The sequence below is a fragment of the Xyrauchen texanus genome, chromosome 49, assembly GCF_025860055.1.
Source record: "Xyrauchen texanus isolate HMW12.3.18 chromosome 49, RBS_HiC_50CHRs, whole genome shotgun sequence".
NCBI classification, from domain to species: Eukaryota; Metazoa; Chordata; class Actinopteri; order Cypriniformes; family Catostomidae; genus Xyrauchen; species Xyrauchen texanus.
Window position 1 is genome coordinate 7667856 of NC_068324.1, and position 25562 is coordinate 7693417.

At 39.6% G+C, this 25562-nt stretch overlaps 1 protein-coding gene across 1 annotated transcript in view; it reads right to left on the reverse strand.

The window, feature by feature from the left end:
- LOC127640471 (NT-3 growth factor receptor-like) overlaps positions 1-25562 on the reverse strand; it is a 245771-nt gene that overhangs the window by 163079 nt on the left and 57130 nt on the right. Inside the window, exon 3 of the mRNA XM_052123066.1 lies at positions 20828-20899. Within this exon, the coding sequence (XP_051979026.1) occupies positions 20828-20899 (72 nt within the window). The remainder of the gene's footprint in view (positions 1-20827; positions 20900-25562) is intronic.

The following is a 25562-nucleotide window of genomic DNA, read 5'->3' on the forward strand; positions in this document are numbered from 1 at the left end:
CCAACACGCAGTCCGGTTGAACATGCTTACATGCGTTCTTGTGTTATTGTAGTGGAAATAAACCTCAGTACTCAAGGGGGTGATAGAGTTACCTTTAAAAGTCTGTACCATTAAACTGGATGTGTTATTATTTAGGTGAGTTGCAAAACAAATATTGACTCTTCCTTACTTGTTAGTAATTGACTTGACAGACAATGCTCACCGTAGGAGCGGATAGTTCACACTAATATTTAATTTAGCACCACTTGAGACAACGTTGAAACTGCAACATGTTGCGTTGTGTTATGTATTGCAATCTGACACATTTTGGAATGCAACAACATATCAAATCAATATTGTGTAGGTATAAGCGTCTACATTGAGTATGTTTCCTCCATAAGATTTCCCAGATTCACCATCTGAGAACAAGGCAAGCACTACCTCCGGCACGATAATCAGCACTATTTGTTTCTCGGCATTGAAAGAATGGAGGCATTGTGAGAAAAGTAAGCAGAGCCTAAACATGCTCCCTATTTTTGAGTGTGCACCCCCTGCGAAATCACTGCTATTACCTTAAAGGTGAGTTTTTTAGACCAACTGACGCATATGCTGCCTGATTGATTACACTTAACCACTCTCAGGGACTCTGTCTCTCTGACCTCCCATCTGTCTGCCTTATGATCTCTCTATTCATCCTATTTTCATTTTAAAAAGGGAGTAAAAGCTGAACAATCAAACACCCAGGCACTTTCTTACAGACGTAGACTGTGTGCATGGGGCTGGTGTAAGTGGTATAATCTTGATTGAAAGATTCAATACACAGAAGGCACAACAGGGCCCCACTTCAGGCTGTGTTCTATTCTAGTACTACACAATCGTTGGTAATTACTTAAGCAAGCTGCATTATTCAGAGCTAGAATAGTCTATAAAAGTGCTATTTTATGCACAATAACGGCAGATTATAACTCTGTGTGGTCCCCCTTCTCATACCATTGTCTGCCAAAAGGGCAATAGTCAAGTTATATGGCTTTGTACATCATTTAATTTAAGGGCGTTGTACGTCATTAGGTGACATTTTTTAATTGGTTCAAGTCATTCACTTAGTTTCACTCAGTTTTGGGGGAAGTATTCTAGAGTTACCGATGCTGTTCCAGACATAGATCTAAATTGGGGCTGGTTAGACAGAAACAGAGCACCCTAGTATGGACAAAGAAGTCAATGGATATGATGGGAATAGCATACTACCTTACTTTTTGCACTATTTTAGAAATATGCTGTATGCATAATGTGCATAGTATGCAATTTTTCTGTATCCGAACCAGAATCTTTTTCTTGACTGAAAAAAGACAATTTATACAAAATCTCTATTTTCTTGATGATAACTAGATGGCACTTGCTGAATTAAACATGCAAAGTGACGAGTTCATGGGACAGCAATGCAGTACTCTACTGTTTCAAATATTTATTGCTGCATAATGTATATTATTTTACATAGTTTTTTTTTTTTTTTTTCAAATAGCAGGCAGTATATAGCATATACCGCATAGTATGCAGTAAACATAATGCTAGTATTCCATTCCGATCTGAGCCCATGTTTAATTCATCAAAATGTAGGTAAATTGTTAGTTTGAGTTAAAAAAATACAACGTTAGGCACTTACAGATGCACTTGTTTGTACAGGTGGTTCGGACTATGACCTATGATTTTGGGGCTCATTTTCTGCCTATTTGAATACAGGATTATTCATGAAGCATTGGGAAGGTCAAATGTTCGCACTGAGGATCCATTTACACGTTATCCTGTGAGACAGAGTTTTGTGTGACATATGTCATCTAGGCAGGTGGCTCAAACTAGTGCCAAAAAAGATTCCTACTAGAGGTGTCACTTCCGTGACCTTCCTTTATCCTCCTCACACTCTTGATTAACTGTGTGTAACATAAGCACTTTGTGTGATGTGTCAGAAAGGCAAAATCAACGGCACATGTAAAGACAGGTGCACACTTTATGATTTTGGTGATGGGATGGGACGATGGGATTTTGCTTTGTGCACCAGGATCGTCACTGCATAAGTAATGGACCGAGCATAATAAACATGTTGTAAAGGAACTACGCAAGATGGGCATTCAAGCCTGAAATCTAATTCAGTCATAAGCGTACAATCAGAACTCTTTCTTCTGTGCCAGCATCACAAATGGTAAAGGTTGATAGCTGTTTGCGGACAGACCAAAGAGCCAAAATTCAGCTTCACAAGAATAAAGCTTCTTGTCTGACAGCCAGTTCTCAAATGGAAGTCCTTTATTTGCATCGTTATTGTTTCTCAAACTACTCTGGATCGATCCTCAAAAATGTATAATCAGAATTATAAATTAATTAATCATAATACTGGTTTTTGAAAAGTATTACAAATAGTAGATGGTCTGCACTTATATAGCACTTTTTTTAACCTTAGAGTTTACCAAAGCACTTTACACCGTGTCCCAATCACCCATTCACACAAACATTCATACACCAATGGCGGCAGAGCTTGCCATTGGGAGCAACTTGGGGATCAGTGTCTTGCCCAAGGACACTACGGCATGTGGAGTCGTGTGGGCCAGGAATCGAACCATCAAACTTGCGATTAGCAGCCAACCCACTCTACAACCTGAGCCACAGCCGCCCCACAAGGTAAGTGTGGTAGATAAGTGTCATGCATTGAATCAAAACTTAATTTGTCGATGCATTTTTGTTGTTTCTCAAATGATTCTAGATCAATCAAAAAAATCATAATTAGAACTTTAAATGAATTATTCTGGTTAATGAAAAGCATATTCAGGAAACAAAAAAATTGCAAACACAAATTAGTGTCATGCTGTGAATCAGAAAATGTATTTGTATAAAAACCCAATCATTATTTCTCAGATAATTCTGGATCGAAATAAACAAAAATCGAAACAAAAACATTTAATAATTTAATTAATAACAGATACATTTAAAAGCATTTTCAGGGCCAAATCATTATACAGTAAATACTGATAAGTGTCATGTGATGAATGAAAAAAAAAAATGCAATGATGCAATTTGCTGATGCAAAGTTTTTTCTCAAACGATTCTGGATCAATCCACAAAAATAAAAATACCAAAATTAAAATGTAATTAATAATAATTCTGGTAACTGAAAAGCATAGATAGGATTAAACATTACAAATACATATACAGTAAGTGCCATGCAGTGTGTAATGCAGCAACAATGGCATGGAAGGCCTGCTGCTGCATATATCGCTCACAATGTGCAAACAAACACTTTAGAGCTTTCAAATAAGTTTAATAGCTTAGGACAAAAATGCTGAATAAGCTGTATTTTATAAAACACAACCAGTGTTTCACTTTATGAACATGAATATTTAAATAAATATTGCTCCCAATGGCAGGCTAGTGCCTTGAGTGTGTGTGTGTGTGTGTGTGTGTGTGTGTGTGTGTGTGTGTGTGTGCGTGATTTTGTGATTTACGAGGACAATTTTGTAAGTTACAAACTGGTAATTACAAGGTTATTATGCTATAAATGTGATTTATGAGGACATTTATAGTGTCCCCATAATTCAAATCACTTAAAAATCATACTAAACAATGTTTTATTGAAAATGTAAAAATGCAGAATGTTTTCTGTGATGATTAGGTTTAGGGGTTGTGTTAGGTTTAGAGGATAGAATCTATAGTTTATACAGTATAAAAGTCATTATGTCTATGGAAAGTCCTCATAATGATAGGTAGACCAACATGTGTGTGTGTGTGTGTGTGTGTGTGTGTGTGTGTGTGTGTGTGTGTGTGTGTGTGTGTGTGTGTGTGTGTGTGAATTGGTGATTGGGACACAGCGTAAACCGCTTTGGTAACCTCTAAGGTTAAAAAAAGCACTATATAAGTGCAGACCATTTACCATTTAGATGCAGCATTTCAATAACAAAGAAAAAAGCCACAGAACTGACCCTGATTCTAAGTTATTATATCCACTTTTCCTATTGATTTACATATTTTAGCATGTGGAGGCTTTTCACAGAATTTGGCAGCAAGCCACCTTATCACAAAGTTTCTTAATTTGACCCCTAGTAGCCACTGTTCTATGAGAGCATCAAAACATTCTCAATATTCAGTCTGCAATGACCCTCCTTTCGCAAACACACATTTGCACCTTTATTTTTCTGTAATCACTTATTTATCTTACAGCGAGATAAATTTATCATGGGCATCTGATAAATGACAGGTCACAACAGAACGTGTACATGTGAAAGTTCTGCCAACGTTCTGCCCACTCAATTAAATCCAGGACTTTCAAAGTGTGTGGTTACGGCTGATTGAAGGTCATTAAATAGGTGGGCTGGTTAACAGTTGAGCCATGGAAAGCCAAAAATGTTCAGTGAAGTTGCAAACCTCTCTCATTAAACGGTGCTCTCCGTTAGATTGTAAATGTCTAAACCACCCTGAATGAAAATAATTGCATAATTCCTCTAGTACCTCTGATCACATGAGGCAGTAACGTGCTGCCAAGTGGCCCCTTTGGCTTTGTGTAGATGCTTTACAGTTTAAACCGTGGTAACAGGCTGGACGATAAAAAAATCAGTCATGTAGTTTTGCTGGTCTGGGCACGCACTGGAGAAAGAATGGGCCATCATGAACTTGAGCTGAGACATCCTGAGCAGCAGGCACAGATGGTGCAGTGAAACTGGCATGTGTGGCAACTTGATGGTGCAGCGCCAGAAACAACATAGGGAATATCCATTTGTAGCACACCTCAACCACTGACGGTGCTCTGCCAGCGGTAGCCTGGCCACCCTTCTGCAAACAAAGGTGCAATCTGCTTACCTACTGGACTAGAAAAGGTCAAACACAGGGGACTATGTTGGAGACTAACAGTAACCACACCCTGGAGGACTTAGTCCAGCATTGGGGAACAATATTATAAAAGGGAAAAAGTACATTGTACACTTTTCTCATTGTCAGCTGACTAAGACTAAGACTACACAAAGTTTCTGAAGTGCGTAAAATATTTAAGTTAAAGTATCTTGGGGTGGTCTAAAAGACAATTTCACCATGCTTTGTTCATCACTCATAAGCCAGACACAAATACTACAACAACTACAATGCTTGCTCAACTTAAATAAGCCTCTCGCAGCATGGGGAAGACAGAGGGTTTCCATTATATTTTGTTATGAATAAATTAAATAACAGAAATGCGTTACTTTACGCGTTACTTGAAAAATGTTAATACTAATGACATTTTAGTGGGACAAGAACCTCAAATTAGTCAAGACATCTTCTTAAACTACCGCCAGCTCTCTTCCTCAAACAATCACAATGAATTGTAAGATGGAGGCATCCTCCAAGCTTGCAGCTTTTAACAGACCCCAAATGGACATCTTTTTGTGTTCCAAACTCAAGAGCATGCAGCCCTGACCTAATACTCTATTTATTTCTCTCACCCTTTTTTTCCCCACTTTTCTTTTTTTAATCCAAACATGTTTTGTAAGATAAGCTTCCTTAACCACTGCGGATTCTGCACGCTTTTTGTCTGTGTGAAAATGGATTAGAAGAGAAAAGCAAAGCAAAGAGAGCTAGAAAAAGCCATAGAAGTGAGAGTCTTTTTTTTCTCTCGATGGGTTCTTTTGGAGATCTGAGCCCAGGCTTTCAGTGGATGATGCCACTGTCATGACCAATGGGCCGCCAGCTGGGGGGACGGTTTGTAACAGGGTTGTCGGTCCCCCAGGGGGTGAGAGGGGAATGCAATCCCATGCCAAAGTTCTCCACTCTTTTGTGCCATTGCTTAATGAAAGTGCTGTAGCCCTTTCTTCAACTTCCTGTGGGTTTTAATTAGATCATTAGCAGAACAGATTTAATTATAGCACAGGCAAGTGCGCAGAGCATTAGAGGTGCACCTGGCAAACTTGGTCCATCATCAAAATACTCAGCAGATGAGCTGAGTTTTCCAAGGTCTGGCAGTGTGTTGGGCTGCAGTGCCCTTATGGGAATGCGGAATCATAATTAAGTATTATATTCATACCATGGTAGGCGCTAAACATCAGTTTCCAGGGAGCAGTAAAGCAGCAGGGATGCTGATCTTGGGTCTGACTGTTCCACTTGGCTCGACTGGTCTTGACTGGTGTAGAGTTAATGATGTAGGAAAAGCACTATCATGCTAGCATTATAGTTTTGGACTCATGCCACTTTAGTTCGTAGGTACTATGGAGAGAGGATAGGAAACGATTGGGAGATGAGGGGGGAGTGAGAGTGGTAAATGACGCAAGCCAAATCCATACTTGCATTGTCCACATGAGCACCACATCAACATCAATCGTACAGTAAAAAAAGCTTGCCTTAGCTGTATATTAAATACATTATATTTATTGAGTTTCAGCAAGGTGGGCGAAGAAATTTTAGTCGGCCACAAAAAAACGTCGACCTAACAAAAGCTTCTGCTGTACCAACCAGTTGTTTCGATGAACTGAATGAACCCACTAGCAGTAAAAGGCAATCGGTCAGCGAACACTGCTTTATAGGGATGTCGCGATTATACGGTTTTACTATAAATGGCGGTTAGAATCTACAGTTAAAAACCGTAAATACTTTATTTAAACATGGCAAAAACATTCCATTGAATGTATAAATATATATTATAAAACAGTTATTATTAAGACTGTGAAGCCTAAATGTGAAAACTCTTGTGTCTGTGTGGTATTGGAGCTGTTGCTATGGTTACGGATGGTGTCTGTGTGGTGCTTAGCCAGGTGTCACGGATTGAACGTGAACTTTTAATCATGTGAAACTGGAGGTACTACAAACAAACTCCAAAATATATCAGAGACTACCAAACTGATATCCACCAAAAAAGCAACTGTTTGGGAGCATTTAAATGACTGACTAAAGACGAAGGATGTAAATTATGCAGACAGAATTCATAGAAAGATACACATCCTACTAAACGTGGGGTACTCGAGTTACATGACTTGACTCGAGTTTGACTAGAGTCGTAAATTTAAGCACTTGTGACTTGCTTGACTAAATGAAGAAAATGACTTGACTTTGACTTGAGGACCAGTGACTCGAGACTTGACTTTGACCTGAATGACTCGACAATGACTTGCATTTTTTTTTTCTTATTATTATTTTCAATAACTTCTCATAAACAGTAATGAAATGTTTTAAAAAAATATTGCGGCACCAATTAATTCATATGCAAAAATGTAAGTCCGCCAGCACCACTGATCCGCATCTCCGCAGTTAACGCTGCACTCACAACGCTCCAAAATGTGTGCGCCTTTTCTAAACCTTCTCAACAGTCAACAATATACCATCACCATTTGTTGGCATTTTGTAAAAACATAATAGGCAGATCACAACACTTTATTTAAAACGTGACAAGTATAAAATATACAGAATGACTTGTGATGAAATCCAAGTGCTCTCATAGTGATTATGACTTCTGAAGACATTAACTAAAGCCATTGAATGCAATAGCTTTATGACTATTTTATATAAATGTATCTCTGAAGGGAACTGACTGTCTTCAGAAAAGTTTCGACGGCATTTTCTTACAGTGCATCTGGAAAGTATTCACAGCGCTTCACTTTTTCCACATTTTGTTATGTTACAGCCTTATTCCAAAATGGATTCAATTCATTATTTTCCTAAAAATTCTACAAACAATACCCCATAATGACAACGTGAAAGTAGTTTGTTTGAAATGGTGAGACACTCGGCGAGCCACTTGAATTTGAACAAAGAGACACTTGTGGATCACGCGCCATAGGTTCCCGACCCCTGGTATAATGCCTAATAAATTATTGTTTATAAGCACAGGGCTGCTTTGTTTACAGGTATTACCAGGGTAACAGCTATATTTCTGCTGCATAAGCGCCACCTACTGTCAGAGAGCGAATTTGCTTTTTCATTCAGCCCGTCTGCCGTTTTTGTTAGATCAATGTGAAAATCTGACCACGTTTTTACACAGCATACACGCAGTGTTATACATTTTAACTGGTTAATTCAAAAAATCTAAACAATTCGGATAATAAGGTATCTAGAACTATTCACATATAACAGGTGTTATATGTTCATTTGGGAATAAGGGCCCTTCTCCAGATTTATTTATATATAAAAAAGCACATAAAAGAAGAAAAACACTGCATGTATCCTCTCTAGGTAACTCGTGTCACTATTACAAATGACCCGGCAACAACATGTTTTAAATTTTTGGAACTGTTTTTTTTTTTTAATCCTGCTTAAAAGTACTCAAAAACACATTAGTCCCAAAGGCTTTAATTGGAAAATAGCAAACATGTGTCAGTGGCGGGAGGCAACAGTTGCTAAGACAGCATTGGTCAGAAGTGCTTTTAAGGTGGGCTTAATGAAGGGTCAATTGTAAATAATCGTAAAACAGCTATTTTTTTCTCAGACATTAATCTAACCGTCAAAAACTCAAACCACGGCATCCCTACTTCAAAAGGACTACACTGCAAAAAATATATATATTTTCTTAATAAGTATCTTTGTCTTGTTTTCCCATTAAAGAATTCTAAACATTCTTAAAATAAGATGCATTTACTTGAGAAGCGAAATGAGAAGATATGCTGTCTTGCTTTCAGAGAATTCTTATCAAATGAAGTCACATTCAGGACTGGACAGGCAATCTGGCATACCGGGCATTTTCCCGGTGGACTGGTGAACTTTGGGGCCGGTCATGGGGCGGACTGGCCATCGGGAGAACCAACGGGTTGGGTTGGCCGCAAAATGGGCCGAATGGGCCACGATAAGCTAAAATGAGCCACCACATTATGCAGAACGGACAACAAAACGCCGCCGCAGACAGTGAAAATACTTTTTTATATTTTTGGTTTGTTTGTGTTTTTTAAGTGTACTGGGTTGCAAGTCAATGTAAGTTTATTGTCATATTTACACATTGCAGAGCAATTAATAAATAAAATTCCTTCAGGAAACTTCAGTGCAACATTTAATATTAGATTTAAGTAGACATATGACACAAAGTGAACTATAAGACAATATAAGACAGAAGCTATAGATATATGCATTATTGTAACATTACATCATCTAATTAGTATTCACGTGCCAGGCTAATATTGTTCTGATGCAGAGTATGTGTATTCCCTGGGAATCAAACCAGTGACTTTAAGGTGTTGAGGGGTTCTGGGATGATACAAAAAGTTTAAAACACACATTTATTACAGTTCACTGCAACAACCAGCTCAGACATTCAGTTAAAGTTGGGAATATAATGGGATTTTGGTAAAAAAATAAATAAAAATGCACTAATGGCAAGTTGGCGATTTTCCAGAAATTGCTATCGCAGTTTTGTCAGGTATACGTGCTTGCCATATTAGTTGTGTGCCTGTTATTTTTCATTAAGTTCGCTGGCTGTCGTACTCTATTTGCCAAATGAATACACATGGTTTACAATGATGATGCAAATGGGGTAGAGGAGTATTTGACTTTCTGCCTTGGCACCAAATAAACGCGAATTGCCCAAACTGAACATGGCAGACAGAGAGGAACAAATAAACTGACACAAACAGTGATATTCGTGTATGCAGAGCTGTCAGCTTTACTGTCCTGTGGCTGTGTTTGTATGCCTATATGTGTATCTTTCTGTCTCCCTCTTTTATGTCTCTTAAATTTCTCAATCACTCTAACCAAGATCCCCTCCAAAGCCATTCTCCCTTTTTCCAACAAACCACACTGTAGGATGCTTCAAGGAGTAGTTATTACCATTCCCTTTCAATGAATGGGAAATAAATATGTAATGAAAGTGACTAAGGCTAACATTCTGACTAACATTTACTTTTATGTACATGGAAGAATGAAATTCATACAGTTTTGGAACACCATGAGGGTAAGTATATGATGACAACATTTTCATTCTTGAGTGAAATATTCCTTTATCACCCTCTGCAATTCTTCCATACCGTTGCTTTTTTTCTCGTTACACCTTGAGCTTAATGACAGCTTATGTGGATACCAGAAAAAGGGGGCTGTGAAAATAAATGCTGTGCGTCGTGACATCCCCCAAGATTGGTTTGCAGGAGGTAACAGTTCAGTGGCCAGCAAGGGGGCCTGAAAAGGAGGTATTGATCCGTACAGTGTCAGCCGGGTTGGCGTGACCTCCCAGTGGAGAGCACAGGCAATGCCCAGCTCATCTGAGCATCGCAGCCCATTAGCCAAGCTTATACTAGGAGCAGGGGTCTACCAAAAAGAAATGTAAGAGGCCAGTGATTTCATGAAGCTACCGTATAAGGAGGGCAATTCAAAATGGAAGATGTTGTGCTAGTGGGTAGATTGTATGTTTTGTAAATAAATGGTAAATCTGTGTGACTTTCCATTATTTAGAAAAGAGCTGTCAAAATAGTCATAAAAATATCTACTTTTGTGTTCCATGGAATACAGGACATTATATAGGGTTTGGAATTTCATTTGGAGGGTTACTTTGGGGTATTGTTTACCCCAGGCTCAACATGACAAATTTCCAGTTTTCTGTCTTCGCTGAAAGCAAAATACTGTGTGGAGTGACTCAATTGAAGCCAAACAGAATGCGTTTTGATGTTCCAGTAAGTACTGTATGTCTATATGGAGCATGATATTTGACCATTAAGATTCTAAATTTGGCAGGGCTACCTAGTGTTATGAGACAGAATAATCTTGCGAATGTCTTGTTCAGCTGTGGCTGGCTGGAACAAAAATTATTTTGATTATATTTGAAGACATAGAATGTATCACTTGTCTCACTATTGCATTGCATCTGATTAGGACATAGTGTTAATAAACAAATCCATTTGCCAATAAAGCAAACTAGCTTCCTTCCTTCCTTCCGTAATTAATTTTCTTTTTCCTTCCTTCCTTCCTTCCTTCATTCTGTCCAATTTATGTTTTTCCTACCTTCTTTCTTCGTTTCTTCCTTCCTTCCTTCCTACCTTCCTTCCTTCATTCTGTCCAATTTATCTTTTCCTACCTTCTTTCTTCGTTTCTTCCTTCCTTCCTACCGTAATTAATTTTATTTTTCCTTCCTTCCTTCCTTCCTTCCTTCCTTCCTTCCTTCCTTCCTTCCTTCCTTCCTTCCATCCTTCTGTAATTAATTTTCTTTTTCCATCCTACCTTCCTTCCTTCCTTCCTTCCATCCTTCTGTAATTAATTTTCTTTTTCCGTCCTACCTTCCTTCCTTCATTCTGTCCAATTTATCTTTTTCCTACCTTCCTTCCTTCCTTTATATTTTATATTTCCTTCCTTCCATCCTTCATCCCTATCTTCCTTCTTTCCATCCAATTTATCTTTTTCCTTCCTTCCTTCTTTGTTTCTTCATTCCTCCTTTCTTTTATATTTTTATATTTCCTTCCTTCCATCCTTCATCCCTACCTTCCTTCTTTCCTTCCTTTATTTTGCCTTCCTTCCTTTCTTCACTCTGTCCTATTTATCATTTTCATTCCTTCCTTCTTATATATTTTTCTATTTCCTTCCTTCCATCCTTCATCCCTTCCTTTATATTTTGCTATTCCTTCCTTCCTACTTCTATCCTATTTATCCTTTTCCTTTCTTCCTTCCTCCCTGGCCTACTTTATATTTTTCTATTCCCTTCCTTCCTTTCTTCCTTCCTTCTTTTCCTATTCCTTCTGTCCCATTTATTATTTTCCTTCCTTCAAATTTTCCTCTCTTTTCCTTCCTTCACTCCCTCTTTCCTTCTTTCTTTCCATAAAATTCTGTGTTTCTAGTTTCTCTGGGAAAAATAAAAATTATTCTAGTCTCTCATTTCAGACAAAAACACATCTGAATATGGCACAATATCAGTGACAAACCACCATACAGTACATACTGCAGGTTAATACTGTGGCTTTTATGTACAGCACAAATCAGCCAGACAGCATCGCAGAGTGAGTGACTGACAGCTGTGGACAGGTGAGGCTAGACCCCCAGCCTCACAAGTACCACTCTCACCATTTGATTGACAGTTTTAATCAGCATCATACCACTCCATCATTTAGAACCCATCTATTACATTGGTAAAAACACACATAAGACAAATGGCTACTATTTAATTTTATTTATGTTTTTAAAGGTGAGAACCGTTTCTTTGAAACACAAAAAAGTGTGAAATCAGGCAGCATGATAGTCTGTCACTATTCACTTTCATTGCATTATTTACCCATATATTCTGATGTTTTGCTTAGCATCTTCTTCTGTGTTCCACACAAGAAAGAAATACAGGTTTGGGACAACATAGGAGTGACTAAATTATGACAAATTGTTCATTTTGTGGTTAATGATCCCTTTAAGTCTGTGAGTCAGCTGCCATTACACCTTGCTTGTCACCCCAACATGCTCTCTTTCTCACATGTGTGTGTATGGCAGACTATTAAAAAAAAAAGAAAACATCCTCTTTTGACACATCCCTGACAAAGAAGCCAATTAGTCGCCCCTCTCAAGGAGCAGACCTGTTCTCATGTGTCCCAGAGAGAGCTTTCATTCAGTTGTACAAGAACATATCCCCACAGACAGATGACACTGAGAGCTGAGCTGGTAGGGTGAGGGTTAAAGTTTTATGGGGTGAATAGAGGTTAGTGTGTTAGACTTTTTATATGTCTTCAAACATTGATCTATAATGAAATAAAACCAAACAGGAAGTTATAAAAAAGACAACCAGCTTGTCCACTCCTACACATTTTGCTGCACTGCAACGTGACTAAGAGTGGATTCAAGCAAGGCTGGTTCAGTCTATAACTGAGCAGTGGATGAGCATTCAGCAATTATTAATATGAGACTATGGGAAAATGGGCTTTAAAAAAAAAAAGAGAGAAGAGTGATTACCTTCAAAGACAACATAAAATAGCATTTGCAATGCATTTAATGCCAGTTCTGTTAGATATTTCAGAGTGAACAGAATATTCAATGGGAAAAAAATGAAGGGTGGGACTTTTATCAATAAGTCATTCTTTTTTTCAATTCTATTTGATGATACTATTGGCACAGATATCATACACTTAAAAATGTTAACCTATACCTTCTTAGTATATTTACCAAGTCAAGGTGACCAAGCAAAGTGCTTTTAAGTACAGAATGTATTTTAACCTAGATATGTGGCTTCGAACTCAGATGGCCTATGAATAAATGTATTTGAAAATGTTCAGATGGAACATTTTCTAGATGGAAAAATACACTTTCATTCCAGGAGGAGAGCGTTGGAAACACTAAAGACTATTTCAAACTCAAAAAGCACAAGCTTTTACCACCTATTAAGTCATTTAAGTCTAGTTCTTTTAAATTAAAGTCTGAACTATGGAAGAATTTGGGCCACTCTGTTCTTACAACGGCTGAATCTCAGTTTCACTCTGAATGAAAAAAAACACCCGGCACGTCACAGTGATCTACAAACCAACAGCAGGCCTCTCACCACCCACAGCTCAGCGCCTCTCCACCACACATACACAACACAACAGCTTGTGCCGTGGGTGTCGAGGTGAGATCTGGTTGAAGGCAGCCTAGCAACCTTCCCATCCATCATCCACTCTTGATGGATGGTTGAACTGTACGCTAACCCAGTATTTCCATTCATGTGAGTACATTATGTCTCATACGATGATATTTTTGACAGTGAATATAGCATCAGTTTCAGCCATAGCTAGCAATATTTAATCACATTAATGGAACTTGAGGTGGAAGGTAGTATCTCAGTATCAGCATGTATCAGTTATTATATACTCTATCAGTTATGTTTCCTCTCACTCATTCCTTTAACAAAGTCATGTTAAAACAGTTCACAGACACTGACTACCACCCAATAATGGCAGACTTTCAATGTGTTCACATTCAAGGCCAATATGCAAATGAGTGCTCCAGTAAATCAGAGATATCCCATTATACTTGGAGTGCCTCAAACTAAACTCTGAATATCTTTCAAAGACTTTATGCCACAAATCTCACAAACTTTAACAAATCTCTAGCAAATCTAATCGAATTAGTTCCTCAGAAGCACTTATTGTAGCAGTTTGGTACCTTGTAAACATAAAATGATTTCAGCGTAATGATTAAAAACTTTGCAAACCTTGATTCCATGAAATTCCATAACACCATCCAATCAGTTTAGAGCCTGCAATTCTGGGAAACTCTTATTCAGTTTTTGTGTGTTTGCAAGTGTATTTGCGCTTGTACACATTTCAGGAAGAATTATTAACCAGCAAAATTTCCATGACTTTTCCATGACCATCCATGATTACTAAAAAAGGATTAATACAAACCATTTTTTAAAGACAGCTGGGTAGATTCCCATTTGCATATCAAATATCTAACATGATATACCTGTATATCAAATATCTATGTCAAATACTTTGATTCTTTAGAATTAATAGATTGAAACAATTACTAAACATTTTGTAATTTATTTACAAATATTATTAATATGTAATGTAATATCAAAATGTTCTCCCAAACTGATTAATGCTTTATCGAGTTTTAAATTAACAAAACATACGTAACAACCCTAAAGCTTAAACCTAAACCTAACCTATAGTGTTATAAAAAAGTGACATGAAAAATACAATTGGCGGCTTACATGCTATTCAGGACTCGTACACAAGTCCTTTGCATCGCAAGTGCAACGCTCTAGTTTTTTTCTACACACAAACTCAGAAATACCAATGAAAGAACTTTAGAGCAGAAAGAAAGAAAGCGAAGGAGAAATTAATGGAAAAAGTAAATGACAGGTGCCGTGACAGGAGAAGATACAAGTTCTGGGGTCAGGGAGTACCACAAATCTTTAAAAATATAACTTTATGACCCTTCTAGAAAGCTGACTTCATCTGTCACTCTTCTTGTCTGAATTTTATGGGAACTGTCTTTCAGAAGTTTGTGATGTGGCATTGGGTCATGATGAGTGACGGACTCATTCTCGGGATTCATAGGCTTGTAATGGGAAGTAAAATGCGATGAATAGAACAATGTGAAATCCGACAAGCAGCAATATGGTATAACTTCTGCTTCAATCTGCCTCAGTACTCTATGATGTGTTCCTCCATCTTTTAAATCAAACTTTTTTGTTCATGCTCTACTAGTTCAGCTACAGTACATGAACAAAAAAGTTTGATTCTTGGTCTTATTTGTGCACCTATGTGGTCAACTGACTTTAAACTGAACTGTCTTTGAAAGTAACTATTCACATTCCATAAAGCTAACATGAATCTGGTATAGCAGCCAATTTTTGGTCAGCTATTGCTTTAAATTACAATGAGTTGGAGTAATCCTCTTCAAATAATTTGTTTACTGAACAGGTTTACCCTGTTGTTGTATCTGAACAATGCAGTACACCAATCACATAAACGGTTTACTTTTATTAAATGGAAAAAAGATGCAATGAAATTCAATGGTGACTGAGGATGGTGAACATTCTGCCTAACATCTCGTTCTGTGGAGATGATGAAGAAAGTAAAGTAAGTCATACAGGTTTGGAGCAGCATGAGGGTGAATGAATTATGACAGAATTGTGATTCTCGGGTGAACTATCCCTATAAACTTTAGATTTCACCTGCCACAAATGAATAATTCAGAAATGCTAATAACACCTCCAGGAAAGGAATTAGTAATTCAGAGTTAAAGATAATGTTTCATAAAGCTACTTGAAATCACAAACAGGCATCATCATTAATATACAATACATATTTTAATGAGCGAAAAGGATGGTGTCAACGCATTTAATGCATTCTCTCTGAGCACTCAACTTTCATCAAGCCAAATAAAGCTCTCGGTGAGGCTCAGGGGCCTTCCAAACCCGCAGAGACAATAGAGTTTCTTTCCTTTACTGATGAGCGTCCTATCGCATTTCAGAAACTGAGACATGGCTGACTGACTAACCACAAAGTCAAAGGCCCATTTTGGAGTTATTTCACAGAGGAGGAAAAGATGTAAGCCATTTTAGCGCTCCTCCTCCCGTTGTGAGGGGAATAAAACAGCAGCCACATCAACATTGGCATGAATAATAAATAATGTCATCTCAGAAACAGAGAGAGAGAGAGACTGACAGAGGGAGAGAGAGAATGATGGAGAACGATGAAACAAGTGAGTTTGTATGCCAAGGCCAAAAAGAAGGGGAGGTCTAAAAGTGATGTCTTTTAAAGAAAGACAAGGCTAGTTTTTAGAGAAAGAGAGTGTGAAAGAGAACGTTAGGGTCGCTTAGAATTGGGCTACTTTTAAAAAAAGAAATTGTTTGACATATCACACAAATTAGATTTAGATGTAAGGGTTTTTGTCCAAATCAACAGCCATAGGCAGAGCCTGTGTAGGTGGACCTTCTGATCGAACTGTACTTGCGCTAAAAAAGGCTAGATGCACGAAACAAATAGAACAGAACGCAAGTGTCTAGAAACACATTTTTAAAAGTTATTTTTAACTTCACACAGCTTCTAAAAAAGTGCTGCACTCCAGGGAGGCACAGAAAAAAAAGGCAGATGCTATTTGCACCCTGGTGCAAGTAATGGTATATGCTATGTACACCCCAGTGCAAATAGTGGCCAACCCTGGTGCAAATAATGGTAGATACTAATTGCCCCCTGGTGCAGATAGTGTCAGATACTATTTGCACCCATATTTAAATACTAACATACAGTATATGGGCATCACTGCAGTGTGTTTATTGTGCTTATTTAGAGTCCCACAGACAAACTACATTAACCCTTACCCCTAAACCTAACCTTAACCATACCTTAGAAAAATAGCCTTGGATTTACTACAGTAACCATAGTTTCACCATAGTATTTTTTCAGTAAATTTACAGAAACCACAGTATTAACCATTGTACTAGATTACCACCATATTACTGTACTAACAACACCATGGTTAATTGTTTGAAAACTATGGTTTCTGCCAAAAACATGGTTACTACAATATTAGTAATACAGTGATGCAATGTTCACTCAAGCGATGCCGAGCCGTGGAAACGAGTGTGAACAACAGACCCCACCTCCAGATCAAACCCTTCTATGTACCCTTCGACATTCACCACGACTAAATCACTGCTTGAAATCAACCTTAATCTTCATTTTTATGTATTATTGTAAGTAGTATTAAAGGAAATATTAAGAGTAGAAACAGGATATCGAATGGGGAAAAGAGTGGGACCTAACATGTATTCCAACCGTGGTCGTTAGGACATCAATATACATTCACACACCGTCTTCACATCTCACGCCACTGCAGCGACATCTATTGTTTAGATTTTTGTATATTTCGGACTATTGGGTGCAAATAGCTGCCCTGTATGGCAGATGCTTTTTACACTGGGGTGCAAATAGACACTCAGAATAAAAAAAAAATACAGCAAGCCGTGGTGCAATGGTCAAAGATGTTAGCCTTGAGCATGTTTACATAGAAAAACAACTAAAAACTGTTGGTCTGTTATGTTACAGTTACTAAACGGTAAACTAAAATGTTATTTTCATTGACAAATATAATATGCTGTTTCAGTCAGAGTAAAATGGACTAAAATTAATGAATGTGACATGAAGTATTGACAAAATTTGACATTTTTGTCAAATTGACATTTTCAAAAGTGCAAAAATTAACACAACCTACAAGCGATTCATAAAAAGGAATCTTTCCTAGTAGAGTTTGTGAAAGTGACATTTTGGTGCAAGCAAAGGCAGTGAGGGGCCTGGCCGATTTTAATGAGAGTTAGTCTCTTGTCTCCCTCTGCCATTCGTCATGGGAATAACCTTTACAACTTACCTATGACAACCATTCCTAGAGATGTATTATGTCTGCTTTCACATTAGCCAATGAAAAAGATGCCCCTCTAAAAATCCAGATGACAACCTTTCATTTTGGCACACATGGCCAGTAGACACATGAAAGCGAACTGCCCACTTCAAAAAGCAGGTTTACAAAAGCCAGTTGAAAGCAACAGCCCACTGTATTGATTTATTTGTCTTTTATCTAAAGCGGTTGGAAACAAATTTCCTTCAGCGGTTGAGGTATAAAAAGCAAGGAATTAACACGAGGCAAAAGCCCCCTCAACACAGAAAATCGCAGAGTTAAATGAATCTCTAGAGACCCCCAAAATGTGATGTTAAGGTGTAGAAAAGAAGAATCAAGAGGAGCATAAACAAAGTGCTCAGCGCACAGACTAGCCTAACCTGCAAACAGATAACCATAAAACCACCATTTAAAAAGAATAGTTCACACAAAAATTACAGTTCTTTCATTATCTCTCCTCAAAATATTTTCCAAACCTGAATGCCATTTTTTGTATGTGGAATACAAAGAACAAAAGCCAAACCTCTTTATCACTGCCAGAGTTAAATTTTTGTTTGACACCAGTTACAGCATGGATGTCTGTCCGCTAGCAAAACTTACGTTTGTTAGCGTTCATATTCTTAGCTCTAGTGGAGCCATAACTTCAACTCCATGTGAAAGTTTAGTACTGTATGTATGAATCATCCACATCAAATGTTTGGGGCATGAAAAAGGGAAAATGATCAGAACACTGCAGCTTTGTTTCCCGGGACCTGACCCGTTTTTGTAATGTTGTGAATGGCACATTTGTAAATCTCTGGGATTTTTTAACTCTTAAATCTCTATGAGCTCAATGAACACAACAGGCTCCATACACAGGACTGAGAATACTGGCCCAAAAAGAATGTGTGGTACTACTAGTTATCTGCCAGCCCTCTGGATCACATTCTACAACTGTTGCCACAGCACTCTCCATCTAAAACTCACATATTGAATTTGAACACCAAAGAGCGCTAAGAGGAAGACACACCATTATCTATCTTGATCACGATTGCCCAATAAGGACTTCTAAATGGGTGTTAATTTCCATGTATCACAGCTGCCCCATGTGTAGCAGCACAAGTAGCACTTTGGGGGAAGATGCATCACTTAGTGCCTGACAGGCTCATCAGTTTTAAGATGGGTTCACTCTGAATGATTTTGGCTTAAATTTTAAAAACATTTCTGTTAAAAAGATTTAGCTTGTCATTGGCAAAATCTGCAATCTTTGATCGCTTAGTATGACGTTTTCAGCGATAGTCGATTAATTGACTTTGCTATGAAAGTTAGCCTTAGGCAAAGTTCTGGTAGTGTCTGAAATGTCATGTTTCAGTCATGCAATGTGACAGCTCAAACTATAGACAGATGATGTAAAATACCCAGTCAATGCGGTCCATTGGGACAATTAGGTCCATAGACTTGGCTACAATTAAATTTATACAGTCTGACATAATGTTGTACAGTGTACCGTGGCTTTTACCCAAGATCTAAATGGGATAATATTGTACAGGCTGACAAGTAACAATCTTAAAGAACCATAAAATCATACAGTTTTCACATGGATTTGGGGCACTTACACACTAGAAAAGCTGCAGAATGGTGCATTTGATGTATAGAAATGCAGAGGATGCAGAAAAATGCCAGGTCCATTTGAAACAAAGCTGAAAAACAGTAAACTGGATTTTAGGTGTTTGTTTAGGATTTAAACTAAACTCTGCGTGATGGTTGCCCACCCAGACCGGAGCTGAATAGCCCTGCTTTTGTGTAGACTGGTGTTTATAGGCAGGAAAGGTAAAGTAAGGGGTTTTGGAGTTTGGTGAACATAAAGGTTTGGGATTTGGCATTGTCTCAGGCACCTTCCTCCAATGGGTGTAGAAGTGAACTTAAGAATTGAGTTTGCAGACTACCACTGTCCAGGACCTACCTTAAGCATGGCATGAAATATTTTGCCTGCATACCCTACTTAAGTGTTTACAATGGACATACTGTGTAGTGACAAATAGATGCCACAAAGTGTTTTCGAACATTCCAAAGGGTAGACATTCCTTTGGAGCACACATAAATTCTTATGTCTCTTTATGACAGAAAGAAAATAAGCAGTGCATTTGCAGGCCATGATGGACAGATCAAATTGGTGCGGACTGTGTGGAGGTGACAGTCCACGACTCAATGTCCTTTCCACCACTCACCAGCAGGAAATTGGGCAATAAGAGACCTGTCACACTCGTCCCATTCAGCATTCATTAAGTAAATCATCACTCTAACGCTTTCTCTCACTTTCTCATTTCATTCTCCCCCACAACTAGTAGTTTTTAGAATGTAATTTCATGTTGGCTTACCCTACTGGAAAAAAGTAAACAGTAACTTCAAAAGACTACGGTGGTTTGCTGGTCTACGCTGGTTAAGGCTGGTCTAGCTGGTCTCCCACAATGACCAGCTAATAAGTGTTCAAAACCCATTTAAAACCACCAAGCTGGACTACCCTGACCTGGATGGAAGTCCAGTTAAGACCAGCAAACTGGTATTCAACCATATAACCTCCATTTTCTGGATGCAAATACCACTAGCATTATCAATTGATTGTATAGAGTGGCACTTTTGTTTGACAAAATATAACAGCATAGCAGCATATCCTCAATTTTAAACCATTAAACGACTAGAGCCAAAGCTAATATGTTAACAAGGACTCTGCCAAGCTGCTCTTTTGAGATTAAAACCAACTTTGGCCTCTACTAGGTGACTTGCAAGCTCACTTTGAGAAATGGCTGTGGAGGTGTTCAGTAAGATACTGCAGAGAACTTTATCATCATAAAATATTCATGGAAGGCCAAGGCATCTCTTGAATAAAAGGACTGTAAGCCATGATACTTGGAAAATTGTGCAAACCAAAGACAGAAAAATGCATTGTCCCAATTTGCTAAACGTGGCCTAGTTAAGAAGATCTATTGCGATCTACGATCCATCTTTAATAGTATAAGAGGGAATCAGTCTTGGAAAAACACAGCATGAACTTTTAAATGAGCTGTTTAATCAGAAGAAGAGTTTAGACATTTCTGAAACTCACATGTAGCGCAGGTGGGGGTTCTGAGCAAAGGCTCTTGGTTGAATCACACGTAGGTTGCAGTTTACGATGGACCTGGAATGCAAAAGACAAGTAAAAATGTATCAGTAACTTCCAAACCTACATCTTGCTGAAATAAAAAAATCTTAAGCCAGCCTAAGATGGTTTGCTGGTTTTAGAGTATACTTTTCAGCTGGACAGACTGGAAGACCTGCTGAACCAGTTTAACATTCGCTTGGCCTGGCTGTGAAGCCATCTTAAAACAGCTAAGGACAGCCAGGTCAGCTGGAAGACCAACTACACCAGTTTAAACAATCTAATGCCAGAAACCTAGCTTAGCATCAGCTAGGCCAGGCTGTTAGACCACCTTAAGACCAGTTTGGCCAGCCGGAAAAGACAAGCTAGATCAAATTAAACCATCTAAGGCCTGCAAACCAGTTTAGTATCTGATGGTAAATCTAAGAGAACAGCTGGTCCACTAACTGTGGAGGTGAGGGCCTGGTTGAACATTCGTCTGGGGAGAGAGGAAGCGGTTTTCACCTGAGTTGAATTGCTGGTAATTGCTGTTTCTATGTTCGCATTGAGAGATGGGGGAAATAAAAATGGGCCAGACCTCAGAGTGAGAGAGAAAACCCAGCTGATAAGTTGTGTGTGTTAGCTGCTGCCATTCCCAAAACGTTTGAGTGTTTATATGTGAAGCTTTACCGTTACGCTGGTAGGTGAATGTGTTTTGTTTTACTAATAAATGTACCTTTGAGATGGATTTGCCTTCTTCCATTTTCTCATTCCTCAAGCCTTTTACACTGGTGCCGAATCCTGAGAATTAGAGGAAGGATGCGCTGACATGGAGCCGTTGCACCTGGAGGAAGTCTTCTGGTCCCTTGCCAGCATCCACTAGGGCCAACACCAGGCCCTCATGGAGCTTAAGAGAGAGCAGTAAAATCATTTGAGGCACTCCTTCGGGCCCAGTCAGAGGACCGGTGGGTGCTGCAGAGCTTAGTACCCCAAGAGGGGGAAGCCACCTCATCTCCGGCATCACTCTCACGTGTTGCTCACCAAGATGGGGCCTCAAGATGATCCGGAGGCCTACCTTGAGCTCTTCAAGCACACTTCCAAAGCTCTTATGTGGCCACCAGAACACTGGGTGGACCATCTTCTGCCGCTGCTAATCGGGGAACCCCAGATCATGGCTCAACAGCTCAACCTCAGCCCAGAACATGGCCAGTGTTTCAGCTCCTTAACGCTGAGCAAGCTCAGCCACCCGTTTGCCTTTGCCCAGCAGCTCTGTGACGCCTACCGGCAGTGGGTGCCTGCCAAGGAGGGCAGCGATGCAGAGGATGTCGTTAACCTGAAAGTGCTGGAGCAGTTCGTCTCCCAGTTGCTGAAGGGAACAGTGGGTCCAGTGCCACCAACCGGCATCACTGGACGAAGCGATCCAGATGGTGGAAGACCATCTGGAAGATTATCCGGAGGCCGGCACACCCCATGCCCTTCCCCCATCTAATGTCTCCTCCCCTGTTCCCCCCTCCCTCCTTCTTTCCTGTTCAGTTTCCCCAGAAATGGGGAAACATTCTGGCAAGACTGGCTCCACGGTCATGGGGGTTTTCTGCTTCCACAAACCCTGTCTCTCCCTTTTCTTCGTCCCAGGTCAAGGAGTTTGCTGCCACGAGTGTGGGCATGTTCAAGAGCAGTCCTCAGTAATGGAGATGGGGGTCTTGATCCAGAAACCCGACACCCCACAAACCGCCCCCAATCAGACAGGGATGTACCAAATTCTCTTGAGTATTAAGGGGGTACTTACCAAGCCTTAATGGATTCAGGTTGCAATCGAAAATCCATTCATCAATGCTTGGTTCAAAACGGGGCATTGGAGGCAAATAATCTGGTGAAGGTGAGGTGTGTGCACAGGGATATTCATGGTTATCCTATATTGACCATCAGAGTAATATTCTAGAGACAAAAGCATAATGTTGAGGCAGTGGTTAGTCCTTGCCTCACCCATCTGCTAATTTTGGGAACTAATTGGCCAGCCTTTCGATCATTATTGAATTGTGTCTGGATGGGTCCTGCAAGAAAGTAAATCAGTGTGAGATGTGCGAAGGCGTGGGAGCCGTGGTTTGGGCCATTTGCAGCTGCTCCACATTAGGCTGATGCTGGGGAAGAGGAGGTGTCATCCTCCCCCACCCTTAGGGAATTCCCGGTAGGGGATTTAACGCTAGAGCAGTCATGAGACAAAAATCTGAAGTATGTGTTTAACCAAGTGAAAGTGATTGATAGTCAATGTGTCCAGCTGAGCATCGCACTCACATATCCATATTTTTTAATTATAAAAGATTGGTTGTATAGAGTGACACAGGACACTCGGACAAATGAAAATACAACCCAGTTGTTGATACCAAAGAGCCATCAGGAAACGTTATCGGTAATCTGATGGCAGGTCACTCGGGACAGGGGAAAACACTAAGCCACCTCAAGGTAAGTTTCTATTGTCCGAGAATTCATGGGGATGTTCGCCAGTTGTGTGTGGCATGCAGTGAATGTCAGCTTGTGAATCCACCGGCCGCTCGAAAAGCACCATTGTGCCATTTCCATTGATCAAGTTTCCTTTTGAACAAATTTACATGGGCCTCGTCATGCCAATAGAATGGACAGCACATGGACATCGCTTTGCGTTAGTCCTGGTTATGCAACGTGAAATCTGGAAGCAGTGCCGCTGCGCAACATCTCAGAATGTAGTGTTGTGGAGTCAATCTTCAATATTATCTCCCGAGTGGGGATTCCTAAAGAAATCCTCACTTATCAGGGCACGGCTTTTATGTCATGTACACTACACAAGCTGTACGAATTATTGAGCATTAAATCGATTCGGACAAGCGTGTACCATCCCCAAATGGATGGCTTGGTCGAACGATTTAATAAGATCTTAAAGAATATAATTCATAAGTTTGTGCACAAAGATGCTTGGAACTGGTGTAAGTGGCTTGAACCCCTGTTACTTGCAGTGCGAGAGGTCCCGCAAGCCTCCATGGGTTTTTCACCATTTTTATTGTTATATGGGCTTAAGCCCTGTGGCATGTTAGACCTCATGAAGGAAAATTGGGAGGAGTGATCATCACAGAGCAAAAAGTAAATTCATTACATTCTTGACCTGAGATTATAACACCACACACTGAGGTGACTATCACTAATGTAGAATTTTCTATACGTGCAAGAACGTCAATCCCGGATGTATAACAAGGGAGCTCAGCTACGGGAGTTTGTACAAGTACATGTATTACTGCCCACATTTAGCTCAAAACTAATTGTGAGGAGCACACAGTGCTGTATATTAGTCAGAAGCTCTCTATGAGAGAGACGACGTACAGCAACATAGAGAAGGATTGTTTGGCCATCAAGTGGCCAGTCCTCACTCTCTGCTACTATTTGTTGTGACGAGCATTCACCCTCTGTTTGGACCATGCCCCGCTCCAATTGCTCCACCGCATGAAGGATGCCAAGGCCCGGATCACCCATTGGAGTGCCAAAAGGCACTCCAGCCTTTTAAGTTTGAGGTTGTCACAGGCCGGTGGCACAGGGGGCTGTCGTAGACTTCCTCTCCAGAAAAGGGGGGTGGACAGGCTGGACAGTTCCCCCGGCCTGAGTTGGGCGGTGGGGGTATGTGGAGACAAGGGTGTGGTCGAGTGTTCGTCAGGAGAGAGAGGAAGCGATAAAAGTTTTCACCAGAGATTAATTGCTGGTAATTGCTGTTTCTATGTTCACAGTGAGAGAAGGGGGAAATAAAAAGGGGCCAGACCTCAGAGTGAGAGAGAGAACACAGCTGACATGTCGTGTGTTGGCCGATGCCATTCCCAGAGAGTTTGAGTGTTTATATGTGCAGCTTTACTATTACGTTATTAAGCGAACGTCTTTTAAGTTATATTACCTTTGAGTTGGATTCGCCATCCCGCTTCCTCATTCCTCTAACCAGTTACACCAACTAAACCAGCTTAGAATGAGCTTGGATAGACTGGACCTCTAGCCTCACTAAACTAATGTTCAGCTAGATTAACTGTTCTCCCACCTTGACAAGTTGACAACTGTCTGAAGCCCCTCTAATACCATCAAACTAGGCAAGCATGAGCAGTTTAGTGGCCAGGTAGGACCAGCAAACCACCTTTGACTGGCTTAATATGTTTTTTTGTTGTTTTTTTTAAAACAAGAAACAAAAATCTTTATATGGTTTTGCCACATAAAAAAAATTTGAGTTCCCTGCAAATTTGCCACAAATTCACCACAGATAATTTCAACATGAAAATGAGCTTTACGCCGAACTGTCCATTGTTGCCGGAAGGTTTGCCGGAAGTTAACAACAACCGGTGAAGAGCTGCAAACATTTGGCAAACATCTATGTTCGAATCACAAGCTCATTTGCCTGTAAATTTGTAAATTTGTGTTTCTAGATTATAATTTTTTGTAAGGGTTATGTTTCAAAACAAAGAACCCAAACACTGCATTCTTTATGACATACACATGTAAAATTAGTGGAAAAGATGTAATTGTTTCTATGGAAACCTTAATGCTATGTATACAATGAAGAATCCATCAACCACATGTGGCAAAGAACAATTAAGGGGGTCGCACACCGAACGAGAAGCGCAGCGCCGCGCAGCACCGCGCCGCGCCACGTCTAGAACAACTCACAGGTATCGCACACTGGACGCGCACATTCTATTCGCGCGAGCTGAATTTTGAATCAACT